Source organism: Pteropus alecto, unplaced genomic scaffold, assembly GCF_000325575.1.
Source record: "Pteropus alecto unplaced genomic scaffold, ASM32557v1 scaffold761, whole genome shotgun sequence".
Classification (NCBI taxonomy): domain Eukaryota; kingdom Metazoa; phylum Chordata; class Mammalia; order Chiroptera; family Pteropodidae; genus Pteropus; species Pteropus alecto.
The window spans coordinates 878,815-896,543 of NW_006431558.1; the positions used below are offsets into that span (position 1 = coordinate 878,815).

At 54.6% G+C, this 17,729-nt stretch overlaps 1 protein-coding gene across 2 annotated transcripts in view; it reads right to left on the reverse strand.

Moving 5' to 3' along the window:
* Nucleotides 1–17,055, reverse strand: part of PDE4A (phosphodiesterase 4A) — a 43,497-nt gene extending 26,442 nt beyond the window's left edge. Inside the window, exons 1-3 of one of the 2 annotated variants that reach the window (XM_015598439.2) lie at nt 16,897–17,055; nt 11,338–11,445; nt 10,489–10,688 (exon numbers count right to left, since the gene is read on the reverse strand). In XM_015598439.2, the coding sequence (XP_015453925.1) occupies nt 10,489–10,688; nt 11,338–11,385 (248 nt within the window). In that variant the 5' untranslated portion in view covers nt 11,386–11,445; nt 16,897–17,055. Of the gene's footprint in view, nt 1–7,314; nt 7,887–10,488; nt 10,689–11,337; nt 11,446–16,896 lie in introns of those variants that run through there. The other variant, XM_015598437.2, reaches the window with a different exon arrangement.
* Nucleotides 17,056–17,729: the final 674 nt, after the last annotated feature.

Here is a 17,729-nt window from a genome sequence, read left to right on the forward strand (position 1 = left end):
CTGGGGCGTGGTTGGGCCTGGGACGCCCGCAGGGCTGCAGCAGGGACATCCCGCACACCCCAAGGGTCCCCACAGTCCCTCTGACGTCCTCACAATCGCCGAAGGCGTCTCTATAAACACTTGGGACGCCTCCAAAATCTCTAGGGGCGCTCTCACAGTCTCCCGTGGTGTTGAGAGGCCCATAGACTTCAAGGATGTCCCTGAAGTCCTTCAGACGTCCCCATAACTCCAGGGAGTGCCCACATTATGCCTGAGATGCCCCCACACAACCCAAGGTATCCCCGAAATCCATGGGTTCCCCCATGAAACACAGAAGTGCTCTGAGAGGCCTTCATAGACTTTAGGACACTCCAATAGCTCCCAAGATGTCCCCTAGTAGTGTCCTCATTGTTCCTGACACCCCTACAAACCTCAGGGGCACCTCAAGAATCCTAGGATGCACCTACAAATTCCAGGGGTGCTCTGAGAACCACAAGAAACCCTCGCAGATCCCAGGACTCCACTACGATTCCTCAGATGTCGCCCAAATCCTCTAGAGCAGCGGTCCCCAACTTTTAGGCGCCACGGGCTGTGTTCCTATGAGAATCTAATGCCTGATGATCTGAGGTGGAGCTGAGCGAGATGGTGATGCTAGTGCTGGGGAGCGAGTGGCTGCAAACACAGATGAAGCTTCACTCGCTCGCCCAACACTCACCTCCTGTGCAGCCCGGTTCCTAACAGGCCATGAACCAGTACTGGTCCATGGCCCAAGGGTTGGGGACCCTTGCCCTAGGGCACCTCCACCATCCCTGAGTCATGCAGAGACCTCCAGAGTACCATTAGAATCCCCCACAGCCATAAACATTCTCACAGACATGGGCATGAGGGCCCCCAAAGTCCTAAGGTCCCTCACAGACCCCAGGAATGTTTTCACTGTCCCTCAGATGTTCTCCAAGCCTTGAGTGTCTCCATAGCATCCCGCAAATGCAGAGAACTCCCCAACATAACCTCAGGGGCACCTTCAGAATCCAAGATGCACCCACAGTCTTTGGTGACCCCCCCAGAATGGTTCCCCACAGCTTCTGAGATATGTCTTATAACTCTTAAAGATACTCCTTATAATCTCTGAAGCATCTCTTAGAATTGGAGCCCCCGCAGTTCATAAGGTGACCCCAAGAACCCAACCTCTCCTTAGTGCTGACTCCCACGCAGGCACAGTAGTACACAGGCATGGGGATTTTCTGAGACCCCGGTGGTGGCTCTGCATGCCCAACCACTGTGGTTCTGTGGGCACATTATACTCTTTCACAGATGAGGAAACTGAGGCTCAGAGAGGTGAAGACCCTTAAACAAAGTAAGCCAACTGATTATAATTCCAGATCCTACTCCAACCTGCCTGTGGCTTGTAAGGGTTAAGGAAGGGGGAGAAGTTTGTTTTAAATAAGAAAAAACGGGCAAATCTCTATTTTAGGGCATTGCCTCTGTGAATACCTTTTTACTTGTTGGCTCTGCTGTTCTGGGGCCCAGAGTCAAATGGCCCAGACTTGACTCTGGCTTCTGGCACTTAGTCACTTGACCTTGGGCTAGTCACTTCCTCTCACTGACCCTGTTTTCCCACTTGTAAAATGGGTATTATACTCTGCGCTTCATGGATGGACATATAAAAGTCTCAGAAAAATGTCGACATAGCAAGCACTCACTGAATGTTAGTTACAAGTATTATTATTATTATTTGACAAAACATTTATGGAGCATTTATAATATGCCAACCACTGTCCTAGCCAGAGAATACAGATGATGATGATGATGATGATGATGATGATGATGATAGCAGTGAACCTTCAGAATGCTGGGATTCAGCACCTCTAGCTATGAGCTCATTTAACCCTCACAAAACACCTGCAAAGTGATACTATTGTCCCCACTTTACAGATGGAAAAACTGAGTCTTGGAGAGACACAACCTGCTCAAAGTTACACAGCCAATGAGTGGCTGATTCAGGCTCTAGACCAGTGTTTGTCACCCTGTATTTCATTATTGCTTCCCTAAAGAGCAGACTTTTTACACATCCCCCCCACCACCAAACACTTCTGTGAAATGTTAATATCACAGATACATTGTATATTTGTTTATGTATTGTGTGTGTGTATATTGGGGCTTTGTATATAAAATAAGATTTTTTTTTCACACATCCACCCCAAGAACCAAATTTTGTCCCCTCGTTGGGAATGCACAGTTTCTCAGCCTGGTCACTACTGATACTTGGTGCCTGATAATCCTTTGTCCTGGACAGGGAAGGGCGGGGTGTCCTGTGTGCTTGTAGCAGTAGCAGAATCCCTGGCCTCTACCCCTCGATCATGACAGCTAAAATGTCTCCAGCCATTGCTGCATGTCCTCTGGCAGGGGGCGGTGGGGGGAGGCTACAGAATTGCCCCTGGGTGAGAACTCCTGCTCTAAACCCACTAAGACTTATGCACTGGCCACCAGGACCCTTTGGTTCAAGTACAAACAGAAAGGAAGGACATTCACATTGACCCATTCACAGGCTTCCCTGCATTGTTTTGCTGATCCTGCACATCAGACTTTGGGAATCAGGTCCTTACAGGCCCATTTCAGAGATGGGAAAGCTGAAGCCCAGAGAAGGGAAGTAACTTTGCCAAGGTGACCCAGCCCCAAAAGAGCAGAGCTAGATCATAAATCCAGTTGTCTGTCTGCAGAAACTGGGATTTGAATCACTAGGCTCTTCACAGTTCAATTTTCTTCTAGTCCGGTGACCTTTGTCTCATCCTAGGCAGTCAGATGTAAACTGAGGCCTAAAGTCAACCCTGACCATAGCCTATGAGGCCTTACACAAGCTGCTCCATCACCTCCCAGCCTTATTTCCTTCCACTTAACTCTGTTCACTCTGTCCCAGCCATACTTGCTCCCCTACTTTTCCTCCAACATATCAGACACACTCCTACCTCAGGACCTTTACGCTGGCTAGTCCCTCTGCTTGTCACTCTCATCCCTCAGACACCCAAATACCATCCTCTCACTTCATTTAGGTCTCTGCTCAAATGTCACCTCCTCAGAGAGGCCTTCCTTGTCCCCAGGGTCCCTCTTTTCTTCATGTCCCATGTGTCACCATCTGGAACGATCATATCCTTTACTTGCTATTTCTTCCTCACCCACTAGTTTGAAAATTCCAAGAGGCAGAGACTGGGTCTATCTCATATCTTCAGTCACAGCCTGAAGATGCTCAATCAACGTGGAATGAAAGGCCCTGTTAAAGATGAGGAAACTGATGCTCAGTTGGTGAACTTCTTTCTCAAGGTCACACAGCAAGTCAAGGGCAAAGGCTGGATTTGAGCTTACTCAGGAGCGAAAACAGTGGGCTCAGATGCCCGCCAAAACTCTGACTTCACCCTGCATCTGTGGTTCCCCCAGGCCCAAAACCCCAGTTTCCTGCAACTCAGAGGAGTTTGCAGTCAGTATGTTACTGGTTTAAGGGGGCATCCCCACAGCCAGGGCCTGGGTTTGTGGTGTAAGGGATGGCCCCCTCCTCTCTGTTGAAGTCATTTTGAGGAAGTATAGTTCTCAAAATACCAGCTCCTGGCTGCCGGGTTCTGACGTCAGCCATCTCAGCCTTACCACAGCCCTGGGGTGGTTAGATCTTATTCAGCTCGGTTTACTGATGAGGAAACTGAGGCACAGGGAGGCCTGATCGATGGCCCCAAGTCACACAGAGTGTCAGCAGTCAGAGGCACAACTTAAATCTCATCCACTGGTCTAAAGCCAAGGAGACCTGGTTTTTAACCCCAATTCTGCTCTTCTTGGCTGTGTGATCTCGGGCAAGCCACTTCGTCTCTGTTTCCTCGGCAAAGATGGAAAGCTAAAGATGTTGGGAGTTAAAACGCAGGTTGGTGTTGGGAGGCCCTGGCATGGGCAAGCCCGCGGAGGCCAGAAGGGAACTCCGCGTCCACAACTTTTCTGCAGAGTTCCTCTCCATCCGCCAGGCGCCGTCTCACCGCGTTTGAATGGCGGGTAGAGGGTGGGGGTGGCGGCCTGGTCCCAGCCCACCTGGGGAAGGCGCAGACCTCACCCGCAGCCTGCGGTCGGCCGGCCTGGCGCCCGCATTCCGAGGCGTTCAATAAACATGAAATAATAATACTAGGCGCCGTGGTAGTGGCAGCGGCGGCGACTTTGCTCTGCTCGGGGACGAGTCCCAGAGGCAAGTCCGGACTCGGAGCGCACCCTCAACCTGTACCTTTTTCGTCGCCCAGCAGGGGGCGCGCGGAGACACCCGCTCAGGGAAGGGAGAAGGGAGGGCCAGAAAAAAGGGGAGGCGAGGATTTAAGTGGGGACAGAGACCACCAGCCAGAGAGATATCCCAGTCAGGCTGGGGAGAGTTTAGGGGTCCAAAGGGAGGCGGGGTAGGTGGGGTCGATACGTTGGCCCCGCTCCCAGTTAAGGCAAGCCCCCCCACCTCACCACCAAAGTCCTTCTCTTCCTTGTGCTCCATCTGCCTCTTGACAAATCGTGGTGGTGCCGTGACTCAGCCCCGCAGGGCGCCAGGAGCGCAGGCTCATACATCCCCAGGTCTGGAAGGGGGCTGCGGATGCCTTCTCGAATGGGGGGCAGTGCCCTCTCTCTGGGGATTCCTGTGACTCAAGTCTGGAGGGCTCTCTGGACTCCCTTTATGGGAGCTGCATAAACTCCATCGTGGGAAGTGCTGGAACCCCCTGTGTGTGTACTGAAAGAACCCCCTGATGGAGAACTGGGCTGGCAGAATGCCCATTCTAAAAAGTGAGGTTCCCATTGGAGGCCTTTCAGTTCCCCTTTCTTCTTCTGCCTGGGAGCAGGGGGAGGACGCTGGCACCAATGCCCTCCCTCCCACCACAGCCCCTGTAGGCAACACAGGCCACAGTGAAACAGAAACCTGAGCCTCTGCCGGGATGTGGTTGAGGTTCCTGTTTTTTCCTTCCCATCCTGGAGGAACAGGGTCTCTGCAGGCTCCGCCTCCTCTCCTAAATCCAGGTCTATGAGTGACTAAGCTACTGAGCACTCACTGTGTTAAGTCCTTTACACACATCCCCAATCTCACGAAACTCTCAAACCCACAGGGTAGGGCTGATAACAGCTCCACTTTACAGATGGGGAAACTGAGGTTCAGAGAGGACAAGACACTTGTGCCAGGAGGCACAGGTAACAGATAGACCTGTGTTGGGAATTCGGCTCTGCCATTTCCTGGTTGTGCGAGCTTGGGTGAGAAGGGACTTCGTCCCTCTGAGCCTGTTTCCCCATCTATCCAACAGAAATACCTCATGGGGTCCTGGGGATGAGGACATGTGGAAGAGTCCCCCACGTGGAGCCTGAGAGTGCGCCATTAGGAGATGGATGCCACTAAGATAATGATGATTATCACCACTCAGCCACTGTACCCTGAGAGTTAGCACCCCAGAGACCGGGCTAGGGGGAGTACCTGGGGCCTTAGCAGGGATCTGAGCCCAGTTCCTATTGCATATTACCCCCGCTCTGGTCTCTCAGAACAGTGACCTGGCACATTGCCCTTGGTCTTGGCATTTCCTGTTGATTCCAATTTGTTTTCCTTCAGCTTCTCTCCAGTTCCCTCTGGGAAATAGCAGGCTTCCTGGTGGGGGAAGGGGTGTTGGGGCTGGGTGTACCCCGAATGGAGGTGGATGGAAGTGGCCTGGGGGGCTGTGGTACCTGCTGGAGGGCCCCAGAGCTGGTGTATTAGGGTCACAGTCTAGAGGAGCCTTCCTTGGGAACTCCAGGAGTGAGAGGCCCAAATCTGTCTTAGTGATGTCTCAAGCAGAGGGGTATCCATGGGGGGCAGGCAAAGCACACAGTCAAAAGCCATCAGTTACATCACCAGAGCATATACAGTCAGACCTCTAGCACCACTGGAGCACCAGGTGGTTAGGGGCCAGCACACCAGGCACACAGGAACACCTCAAAAGTCACAGTACTGACTCTCAGGCACAGGGCATATAGGCAGCTGAGAGCACATCACAGTGTCTCAATCTCAGTGTCCTAGGGAGAACAGATAGTCCTGCTGACACAATCACATTGTCCTGGGAACGTACACATCGCAGTGGTACCATCGCCACATCCCAAGAATGCACACTGTCATAATCACTGTCCCAGTATCACACATGGTCACTATAATGATCACCCAGCAACACTTACAGTTACTGTCCCAATCACTGTCCTGGGAGCACATACATTCACTGTCATAATCACTCTCCTGGGAGCAGAAACAGTCACTCTGTCACAATCATGGCATCCCAACAACACATACAGTCAGTGGCACAATCACAGCATCCTGGGAGCACATACAGCCACATCGTCACAGTATTCTGGTAGCACACACAGTCACTGTCATGACTATTGTCCCAGAAGCACGCAGTCACAAAATCACCATCCTAGGAGCATACACTTTCCCACTGCCACAGTCGCTCTCCCTGAAGCATACACAGTCCCCCATGTTACAATCACAGGACCTCAAAAGCTCAGGCAGAGCACACAGCCGAGGCAGCCACAGCTGGTCATACCCCAACAGCTAGAGTGAACTGAGGCCAGAAAGAAAATAGTCAGGGCCAGCCCAAACAGCCCCTCACTAACACTGTCACCTGGGGAGGCAGGGACTTCTTCATCCTGAGACTGTGCAGCTACTGCACCTTAACTCTCCTGCCCTAAGAAGGGGGCTCCACCCAGCACAAGGCCCCCAACACAGTGCTCCCCAAAGAGGCCCTCTCTGGATTTCTGATCCTATCTGCTGCACGACGAGTCCATGAATGCGCCCCCCCCCCATTTCCATGCAGTCTTCCACCCCTTGGAAGGACCCCGAGAGCCCTCAGCCTAAAGGAAACACTAGGTCCTAGTAGGCATCCCTCTCCCCACAACACAGAGCTCCCCCTAGGACATTCCCAAACACAGCGAATCTAGCTTTCAATACAGTGCTTCCAGGAAAGTCCCTTGAAGTGGTATCCAGCCTAGCCACTGCCTTGTACTGTCACCGACTAAGGCTATAGACCCCTAAAGCTGCAGCCCTCGACCCCTAAAGCTGCAGCCCTCAACCCGTTAATACCACACGCATCATGGCGCCTCTTAAGTCAACCCCAGGATCAACTTCAGTAGGAAGGCTCGGGTACAGTGCACCACCAGGGGCAGAGGCCCCGATGCCCCCGCAGTAGAACTACCCCCAGCCCTCACCGCTGCCAGTCTCACCGATCCCACCCGCATCACAGCGCCCCCTGCGGTCAGCGGGGAGAGTTGCATCCTCCCCGCGCGCCTATCCGCTCCGCGCGCGTCGGCTGCCTGGAGTCTTACCGCCTGCAGCTGCCTCCACCCGCGCTGCCGCTGCCTGTGCCGGTGCCGTGGAAAGACGAGGGCCAGGACATGCGGGACGTGCGCAAGCCGGGCCGGTCGCCGGTGTCCACAGCGTCGGCGCGCTCTATGGGCCGGTGTGGCTGCCGCTCCGGCTCCGCGCGCTCCGCGCTGTCGGAGTAACCGCGCTGCTGGATACGGATGGGGGTCCGCGGCTGCCGCCACAGGTGCTGGGGGGGCGGCTTCAGGGTAGCCTGGCCCTCTCGGGGCCCGGGCAGAGACAGAGACATGCTCCTCTCCGAGGGGGCGGCCGGGGGCTCCATGGCGCCGGCCCCCACTTGCACCCCAGGGGGTCCCGGCTCTCCAAACTGCTCCCTACTCAGCTGCGCGGGAGTCGACACGCCCGAGGCCCCGCGAGTGCGTCCGGCCTCGGTGGGGCCATGGCGCCCCGCGGATAGACCCGGGGGCGCTACAGGCCGATCGCCCCCGGGCCGGGCGCGGAGGCTTCCTGCCGGTGCCTGATGCTCTGCTCGGTGCCCGGCAGCGCTCTCCGCGCTTGGAGCCCAGCTCGGAGCCAGCACCCGCTCCTCCGCCCCGTCCCGCCCCTCCCCGCCCCACGCCCGCCGCGGCTGTCAGCGCCGCCCCCCTCCTTCTCGGTCCCGGCTAGTGGGGGGCAGCCACCTAAGGATGGGGGGGCCCTTCCCGCCCACGCAGAGACCCGCTCCTGGCGGGGAGGGGGCGCCGGAACGCTACTCTCTCCAGAGCGCCCTGTCTAGCAGCGATGCGCACGGGCACAAAGGAGTTAAACGGTTAATCCGATCTAGAAGATGACACCCGACTGGTTGCCCGTGTGTCAGTCAGTCCTTCCATCATGGCGGGGGCGGAGCCGGGTGCTGGCGTGTCCTCGCTGCTACCCCAGGCCAGCGGGAACGTGTGGGAAGTGGTCCTGGTGCCATGGACGCGGTCCCTGCGGCGGGCAGCGGTGATGTGCTGGGGTTCTCCTGTCGGTAGGTCGGAGGATGGTGATGGTGTGTGCCCGGGGTGGGGTATGCGTGCACGTGGCCCCTTCCGAGGGCTGTATGTGTTTTTGGTGTCCTGGAAGTGTGTGTGCGCACGTGGTTGGCTGCCGCGGTCTGCCTGTTTCTCTGGGTTTCGCTGTATGTGTGTCTGCGGGTGAAGGATTTGTGCGCTCCTGTGCTGCCTGTTCGGGAGGTATGCGCTTCTTCGGGGTCTGTTCCGCTGGCCTGGGGGCTGTGCATGTGCTCTCATGCCTTTGGGTGCGCACCGTGGTCTGTCGGTGCTTGCTGAGTTGTGCACGCGATTCAGCCTCCGTTGTTTGACTGTCGTGTCTGAAGGAGTCCATGCGTGTTGGTGTGTGTGTGGTTGGCCTGGGGCCACCATGGAGTGTTTCTAATGCGTTTCTTTGGTTCCCCTGTGGCTCCAGGAGGATACCCATAGCTGATACCCTAGCTGCTGGTCCACAGCTCTATGCTTCGCTGCCTCTTCTAAAATGCTTCTGCAGGAGGTAAACTGAGGCAGGTCCCCTGAAACCGCCGGACGCATCCCTGTGCCCTTTACAGGCGAGTAAACAGCCGCGCCTCCTCCTCGCTGCCTCCGCCGGCAGAGCCCCCCTTTCGGCACCTAAATCGGGAGTCGCCGTGACTCACGCTCCCGCCTCCCCCAGCGCCGCGCCGAGCGAGCAAGCAGAGTGAGCGGATTCGAGGACTCCCTCTCTGCGCCCCGCCCCGGCCAGGGCCCCGGCCGGGGCGGAGCCCTGGTGGCGACTGGGCAGGGGGAGCTCCACTCTCCCGGCCCAGGCTCTCAGACGCTAACCCGCTCGGGTGCGTGTCCGCGGATGCAGGCCCTCGCCCCGCTGCTCCCCAGTACTGTCCTCCCAGGGCAGGCCGAGTCGTCTGCCACCGCCTACCCTCCAATCCCCCCTCCGCCTCCCCGCCCTGTTCTTATAAAAAAAAAAAAAAATCCTTCTCCAGCCCCCACAGCCGCTTTTCTCTCCGCCAGAGGGGGCTCCAGGCGTGGGAGAACGTGGAGCAAGAACCAGCCTCCCATCAGCAGCCGCAGGGTATCTCAGAGGGCAGAAGCGTGACCCTCACTTCTCTCAGGGACCCTCCCTAAAGTACACACTTATCTTGGCTTCTAGGGGATTTGCAAGGGCTGCTAATCCTCCCTAGATCAATTGAGGGTTCTGGACTGGGCCAGTCTTGGGGTATGTGCTCTGGATAGGCAACAAGGAATGTGGGTGTGGGGGGGTGGGGGTGGGTATCTGGCCACAGGGAGGTTCCAGAAGAAGGAGGGCACAAGGCAGTAAGCCCGGCTGGTAGTTGGAGCTGTGGCCTGAAGCTGGGATGGATCAGGCTGGACCTGAAGTTGCAGAGGCTAGAGGGTTTTTTTTTGGGGGGGGGAGGGGTTGGGTTACATTAGACCGCCAGGGGTGGGAATGACAATCACTTCCTCTCCCCACTTTTTAATGAATCATCATTGTACCATGACCCAAGCAGAGACTCTGGAGCCCTCCAGCTGAGTAGATGAGGGGGTGGGTAAATCAGAGGCTTCAGAGAACAGTGACCTAGGGAGGGCAGTGGGGCCAGGGGTGGTCCAGCAGCCATGACCAGCTCAGCTGTCAGGCTTTTGAACACATCCTTGGGCCAAGAATGGGGTTGGAGTGCCTTGGCAAGACCCTGATGAGAAATAGCAAGAAAATGCAATGTAAAGGCTCACAGATCTGTCACATCTCCCCAGGAGAAAGAAAAATGCCAGTCCAGACCTCCTCCAAGATCTCACTCACCCCTTTAAATCCTGGAAGAAACAGAATCCTCCCAGGAGGGGAAACTAAGGCACACAGCAGACCAGATGCTTGCTCCCTAACCTGGCCCAGTTCTCTGAATATGGGGGCACCATTTGGGACTGAGAAGCTGAAACTCTTTTCCACAACTCTGCCACTTACTGACTCAGCTGCAAAATTGAAGAAAGGGTTTGTAGAGGCTGCAAGGGGCACCTTGGGGGAGGGGTGTCACAGCCTGACCCATCAGGCTCCCAGAGAAGTTTCAGCTGGTTTTGCAAAACACAGGGCGTCTGGAGCACAGAAAGGGCTGGTGGACCTAGCCCAACTGGCCTTGTTCCTCCACCCCATCTCCCAGCCTCGTCCCCTCTCTTGCCTACCTGTCGGCTCTGGTGATGGAAATCCTCGGAGGGATGAGAAGTGGCAATGTGGTGGGCCGTGGCAGCAGAAGGACCCCAGCATCCGAGGGCTCAGGGTCCACCCAGCCCAGGCCCGGACCAGTGGAGAGGCGACGGCGAGGGCGTCGGAGCTCGGTCCCCAACATGTTGGCATGGCTGGGTTCAGGGGTCTCCCCCGGCCTCTAAGGAGGGACAGAGGCAGGATGGGTGTGCAGCCTGGACAGGCAGCTGTGAGCTCCTCCCCCAGTAATGACACTCCTTAGCCATTTAAGAGAGGCTGATGGGGGTATGGGCTCCTTATGTCCCCTCTCAAGTCTGAGCCACTCGCTGATCCCTCCTATAGAGGGTGTCTTCCCACCCCTTATATTTGAGGGGTGCTCCTTCTCAGCCATAATTTTTGTAGGGCTCCCTCATGTCCCAGCCCTGGGGCTCTGGGCCCCCATGCCTGTACATTCTGTCCCGGATATGAGATCCCTCTAAACACATCACCTTTTCAGGGTCTCTTCCCATCCTCCAAGTCTAAGAAGCCCCCCGTTGGTCTTAATGTCGGTGGCCCCGTCTCACATCTGAAACCCTCGAGACCTCACCTGCAGCTCCGCCTACAATCCTTTCCTGACTTCGGAAGCCCCTTGAGAGACCCTGCCTCCAACTCCTAGGCTGAGGAGGGCCTCTTAATCCTGGCGGCAGGAAAGTAATGGAATCAAAGGAGCAAACTGAGGCACAAGGAGACGACTCCTCGCGGCCACTTAGTGAACAGCCGCCGTCACTAGAGGGCGCCCGCCTTCTACATGGCCCAAGCCCCGCCCCCAGCCCGGGCCCCGCCCCTCGCACCTCTTCCCCGGTCCCAGCCACTGACAGGACACTGCGACTCCTCTTCATTCTGCCAGCCTAGTGCGCTGTGAAGGTTACGGGGACCATGTCGGCCCAGGCCAGCGCCTCCTGCAGGACCAAGCCAAAGGCATCCACCATTAGTGTCCTGGGGCTCCCCCTGCCGGCGGGGCCTGGAATCCGTCCCCGCCCCTGGTCAATTGCCTCTCCCGGGGCGTGACGTCAGCACGCTGCTGACGCATTGCCTGTCTGTGACGTCGTCACCCGTTACCAAAGCGACAGTTGACGCATAGCCAGGCTCCCGACAGCGTCAGTGCAGGGGCTGGCCACTGGGGGACCTGGAGCCTCGCGGGTGGGGTCGCCCCAGCACCCCCCATCCTTCCTCCCGCAGGGGCTAACCCCAGGTTGGGGATTCCGAGCAGAAGACCGGGAGCTCCCAGAGCCTGCCGCGTGTGGCGCGTGGTCCGAGCCGGGGGCCGGAGGAAGCGTCTCCTCCGAGCAGTTGGGCTTTTAAGCCTAAACCCGAAATAGCTCTGATATGCGGGGGCCGGGCGCAGAAAGACGGCGGCTTGGGCACAGATGGGGGACGCGCAGGCAGAGGCGCGCGGAGACAGACAGGGACGCGTGGAAATAGAAACAGACAGGAACACAGACGCAGCTCCGGATGCTGAGTGCGCTCTACTGCCGGTGATCCTTGTCTAAAAGCATGGGGGAGGGGAAGTCTGGCTCACTTCACCTTCTCACCCAGGCGCTGCAAATTACGGCTATGTGGCTGTGGCTCAGTGACAAACTCTTCAGTTTGTCTTCTGCAAAATGAAATAATAACTTCTACGGGGTCCATGTGAGAATGAAATGAGATCAGACCATATTGAATTCTCACAGAATAGTGTCTGGCACTCAGTAAGTGCTTAATAAATGCTGCTAAAATTTGAGCCTGTGGGAACCTGTTAGAACCCAAGAGAGCTCATGTCCCTCCTGTGCTCAACGTCCTGCATAGCTCTCATCTTATTCAGAGGAACGGTCAACGTCCTCAACAGTCCAGCACATGTGCCTAGTCACCTTTCTGTCTTAACCTCCTCTCACTTTACCCCTGGCTCACTCCACACTGGCCTCTTGTCTGTTTCTGGACACACCAGGCACGGTCCAGCCTTAGGGCCTTTGCACTTGCTGTTCTTGCTGCTTGGGAACCTTTTCCCCTTAAATAATAAGGGGCCTTAAATAAGGCCCCTTACATCCATCAAGTCTTTGCTCATATCTCACTTTTCAGGCATTTCTCCTGGTGGTTCTCTCTTGCATCTCTGTTTTAAGTTGCTAGCCCCTCAGGACTCCTGATCCCCCTTATTCTGCTCTATTTTCCCACAGCACTATCATCTCATAACATACTATGTAATTTCTTTATAAAGTTCTTAGTAGGTCTACTATGGATTAGCTACTTTCCCCCCTACTGTGGCTCTTATTTTTCTTACCTTATTGCACAAGCTAGCACTTCAGTTCAGTATCAACTAGTACGAGTGAATAAACATTATCTCACTGGCCTAGTGCTTAGCACCAGGCAAGCCTGCAATGGACAGTTGTTGAATAAATGGATAAATGTATAAAGGAAGCTTAAAAGTCTTCCTCGCTTCTCAGCCAGTCCAGTTCTGGACTTCCACTGCTGCCTATTCTGCCACCATTAAAGTACTCCTCATTCTGGTTGTAATTATCTGTATCCCTTATTAGATAAAGCTCTGTGAGGGCAAGAAATGGTACTTACCATGTTCTCCCACATATAATGTCAATGAGTATTGAATGAATCAGACACACACGGAGAGAGAGGCACCCTATCTCTCCGTGTGTAGACAATACATATGCTCAGACAGGCAGAGAAAGGGCCATGTAGCAAGGGCCATGCTCAGGTTCCAGAACTACACTGACAGGCCTGCATTCAAATCCTGGCTCTGCCACTTATTAGCTGTATACCCTTGGGCAAGTCACCCAGCCTTTCTGAGCCTCAGTTTCCTTGTCTGTAAAATAGGGATAATATACCTACCTGAGGAGATTATTGTGAAGATGAAATAGTGAGTGTAAGATTCTGAGCACAGTGCCTGGTTCATAGGTGCTCGAAAAACAGTAGCCACTATCCTAGTGAAAACAATTATCACCATTGTTCTTGACTCACATGGAGCTATAGACAGACATGGGAGAAAGCAACACATTCACAGAGACATTACTTCCTCCCATTCTCCCCCTTGCCCCACTGGCCTCCTTGCTGTTCCTTAAACATTTTGAGCACATTCATACCTCAGGGCCTTTGCACTTACTGTTCCCTCCACCCAGAAAAACAGCCTCACATATCCTGTGCTCCTCCCACTTTCCCGATTTCCCAGACTCTGCTTTCATTTTGTTTTAGGCTTATAACATTCTAATGAGATATACAATTTACTTCCTATTTTTATTAGCTATTGCCTATCCTTTGATTAGGACATAGGTCAGGATGTTGGTTTGTTTTGTCCCCTGCTAGGACAATGCTGGTATACAGTAGGTGCTCAACAAATAGCTCTTGAATGAATAAATCCGCTTGACTCCCTCATTTCCTTCTGGTCTCTATTCTAAGTTACCTCCTTCCAGATCCTTCCCTGACATGGATGCCTCGCCCAATCCCATCACTCTCTGCCCCTCACTTAGCTTTTTCTTCTTGGCTCTCATCACCCATGACATAGCATATATTTATGTTTCTGCTCTCCCTAAACCCTTAGTTCCGCAATGGCAGGGGATTTTTCTGCCTTGTTCTAGATGTATCAAGGGCCAAGTTTATGGACATGTAAATTGTGCAGTCCCACAGGGCTCCAAGCTTAGGTTTAATGTGCTGCTGTCATCATCTTGAAATTCTTCATAATTTTGAACAGGGACCCTTCATTTTCATTTCGCCCTGGGCTCTGCAAATTCTGTAGCCAGTCCTGGCTATACCATCAGTGTCTGGAACAGCCCATGGTAGGTATTCAAGAACTTGTGCAATGAAAGAATGGAGGAGTGGACAGCCAGAGGAGCCCTACAGGCCAGGGGAGAGAGGTGAAGACACGCACCCCATCACTGTCCTGACACCCATGTACATTTGCAGAAATCAATCCTGGCAGAAACCTGGGCATGAGAGACAGGGCATCAGCCTCTAAGCCTGCCTTCCCCTCCCCTGGGAAGCAGGCTGTCTGGGGAGGGGGGTCCAGATGGCAGGGCAGACTGCTCTGGGCAGCTGGCACCAGGCTCAGGTTGAAAGAGGCCTTTTTTCTTACCCAGCTTGCAGCGCAATCAGCCGCAGGCCCAGCCTAGGAATGCCTGGCCTGGCTGGGCAGAAGAGCACTGGTTTCACCTAGCCTGACATCCTGTCCACCCCCCATCTCCCTCAGGAGAAGGATATGGGGATAGGTGGCCGACAAGAGGCAAGGGAGTGAGGATAAAGGTCTTGTCCACACCTTGGCCCTGAGCATCCAGGCCTGACAAGCTCCATGCCTGGCACTAAAGCAGGGCTAGGAAAAATCGTCAGAGGCCATGTGCCTGTGAGTACATGCATGCGTGTATGCATGGGACTTTGTACACAGCTGTGCATGGGGACGTGTGGAACTTGGTAGGAGTCTGAGTTTGTATAGTTGAGATCAGACTGTACCTGCAGAAGTGTGTGTGACAGGGTGACACCGCATTAGTCCTTGTTGGCATAGGTTGCATGTACCTCTGTGTGACTGATTTGAGTTTGTGTGTGTGGGGGGGGTATGTGCATGTGGATGCAACAGGAAGTAGCTTTTTACAGTGGTTAGAAATGTGAAATTTGGCTTCAAAGCTCTGCTCAGTCACTGACTAGCTATGTGGCCTCAAGTACATTATTTAGATTCTCAGTATAGAGTGTTAGCATGATTACATTTGTCTGGATGTGTGTGTGTGTGTGTGTGTGTGTGTGTGTGTGTGTGTGTGTGTGTGTGTGTGATGTTTAAAGAGTAATTCAGCTCCTCCAGAAGGTCTTCCTGGATACCCAACCTGAAGTGGACCCTCGTTTTTCTTTCTTGTCACAAACTATTTCCTTCACAGTCCTAATCACAATTTGCTGGTACGTATTTGTTTATGCTGTTTCTTTTGTTTTCCTCAATAATGTCAGCTCCATGGGGACAGGGAATTTTGTTCTGATCATTGCTGTGTCTCCAGCACCCAGCACATAGTAGGCACTGAATACTTGTTGAATGGATGATGCAGGGCTACGTTTGTGGTATGGGGAGAGAGGTGGGTGCAGGCTGGGTATTGTGGATGCCTGGGTATTGTGGAAGCCTGTTCTCTACTCTCTTCCTTTCTCAGACGTTAACCATTCATTTAGCCATCCTCACTTTTATGAGAATGATGACACCTCATCAATTTCCTGTATCACCTTTGACAACATCTTTCCCTTCTCTGGGTCTTAGGGAATCACTCACCTCATTTGTAAAATGGGAGGATAGATGGATAAGCCTCCTTCCTGCTCTAAAGTGCTATGGAAATAGTCTTAATCTAATTCCCTCTTTAATTCATTCAACATTTATTGAGCACCTACGGTGTACCAAGCACTGATCTGGACCTGGCCCTGCCCTCATGGAGTGAGTTGAAGTGCACATGGAAGGCAGATACAAACCAGAAATCTCATTTAATGTCCAGCAGCGCCCCCCACCCCACCCCCACCCCACAAGTCACTCTCTACACTTGATGGAATTTTTGTCTCCACGGTCTGAAATCACCGTGGGTATTTGTTTACACACTGACCTTGCTCCCTTACCAGTCTGGAGGATCAGTAGAGCAAGGACCTGGCTCATCTTGATTGCTGCAGCCCCACGGCCTGGCTATAGTGCCCTGGCACATAGTAGGCACTTGGAAAATAGGTATGAAATGAGCTAAGAAATAAGTGATGGAACGAGGGTAGGCTTGCATGCATGAGTGTCACGGAAGCCTGAGTGTGTCATTCCCCACTTTGCAGATGGGGAAACTGAGGCTCAGGAAGGCAAAACCGATTGCTGGGTTTCACTGCGGCTAAGGGTGTGTAGCTGTGGGAGGCAGCAAAGGAAGTTTGGATAGTCCAGAGGAGCATTCCCAGTCCCCCAAACCCCACCCCCCACCCCAGCCTCACAGGTTCCAGAGACACAGCAAGTAATGTGCTGATGGGGTAGGGGGGAGAGACCAAAGGACAGTACAAATCAACTCAGGGGGCTCTAACTCCAGAGTTGGAGAAGCTGTGCTGACGGGAGATTAGAAAGACTTGGCGCTGTTGGGAGAGCTTCCAGTGCCCTGTCTCCAATTCTGAGAGCTGGGGCTCCTCGGATTCCGTTTAACTGGGGCCGGGCAGCTCCAGTCTCGGAAGCCAGGGAGAGACACCCCTCCCCCGCTGCGTCTACCAGGGAATCCCCAGCATCCGGGGTCCTCCTCACACATCCCCCAGCCCGGAGGCAGGCTTGAAGCCTTCAAAGGGCATACCCGGGGACGGCATTCTTGGGGAGCGGGGGGACCCCTCCATCCTGGTACCCTCCCTCCGGGGCGCCGGGTCCTTCTCCCCAACGCAGCTCGCAGACAGAAACTTACCTTGTAGGGGACCTGGGGAGGGAATGCCCCGCCCTCTCCGGAGGGGGAGGGCGAAAGGGGACAGGGTGTCCAGACCCTTTGTTTGCTGCTGTGTGTGTATGTATGTGTGCGCGATTGTGAGACCCGCTGGGGTATGGGTTCGTGCGCGCGCGTGCTCGGGCCGTGACGGCCGCTGAGATGCCGGACTCCCCGGCCTGGAGGGGGAGGGGAAAAGGACCCGGGGACTTTCCCGCCCCCGCCCGCCCACTCGCAGGTTTGAATCAAGCTCAAGGTGGAGGGGCAGCCTCGGGCGGACCCTTATGTCTGGATGTTCCCACCCCCTCCCCGGGCCAGGGAATGTCCCCATCAGGAGACCTTTATTCCATTCTCTCCACCCTCCTCCCTCCAAACAATCCCTCTGGGCGAGTCTGGAAAGGGGTGCCCCTTGCCTGAGTGGCTGAAGCTCCTCCCAACCCACCCGCCCCCTACGGAGCACTCTTTAATCTGAGATAATCCTGGCCCTAAACTGCAACACGGCCTTTTATCCCGGTATCAAAGCGTGGGTTGGGATTTACAAAAGTGTGTGTGGCTGGATCGTTGCCTAAACTCAGAATAGTGGAGTTCTTAGATCCTGGCCGATGAAGGGGTCACCAGAAGAAAGGGGAGGGGCTATGAGCAGTCCTGGAATACCACTAGGAGGAAAACTCCCATCTGCACTTCTATGGTCCACCCTCCACCACCACCATCCAGCGCGGGGCCGGGAGCACTGGCCGCTGGCTAGACATTAGCGACACCCAGCGTCCGCACGGAAGGACGCCGCGGACGGGAGCTCGAGAACGTTTGGGGGATCCGGG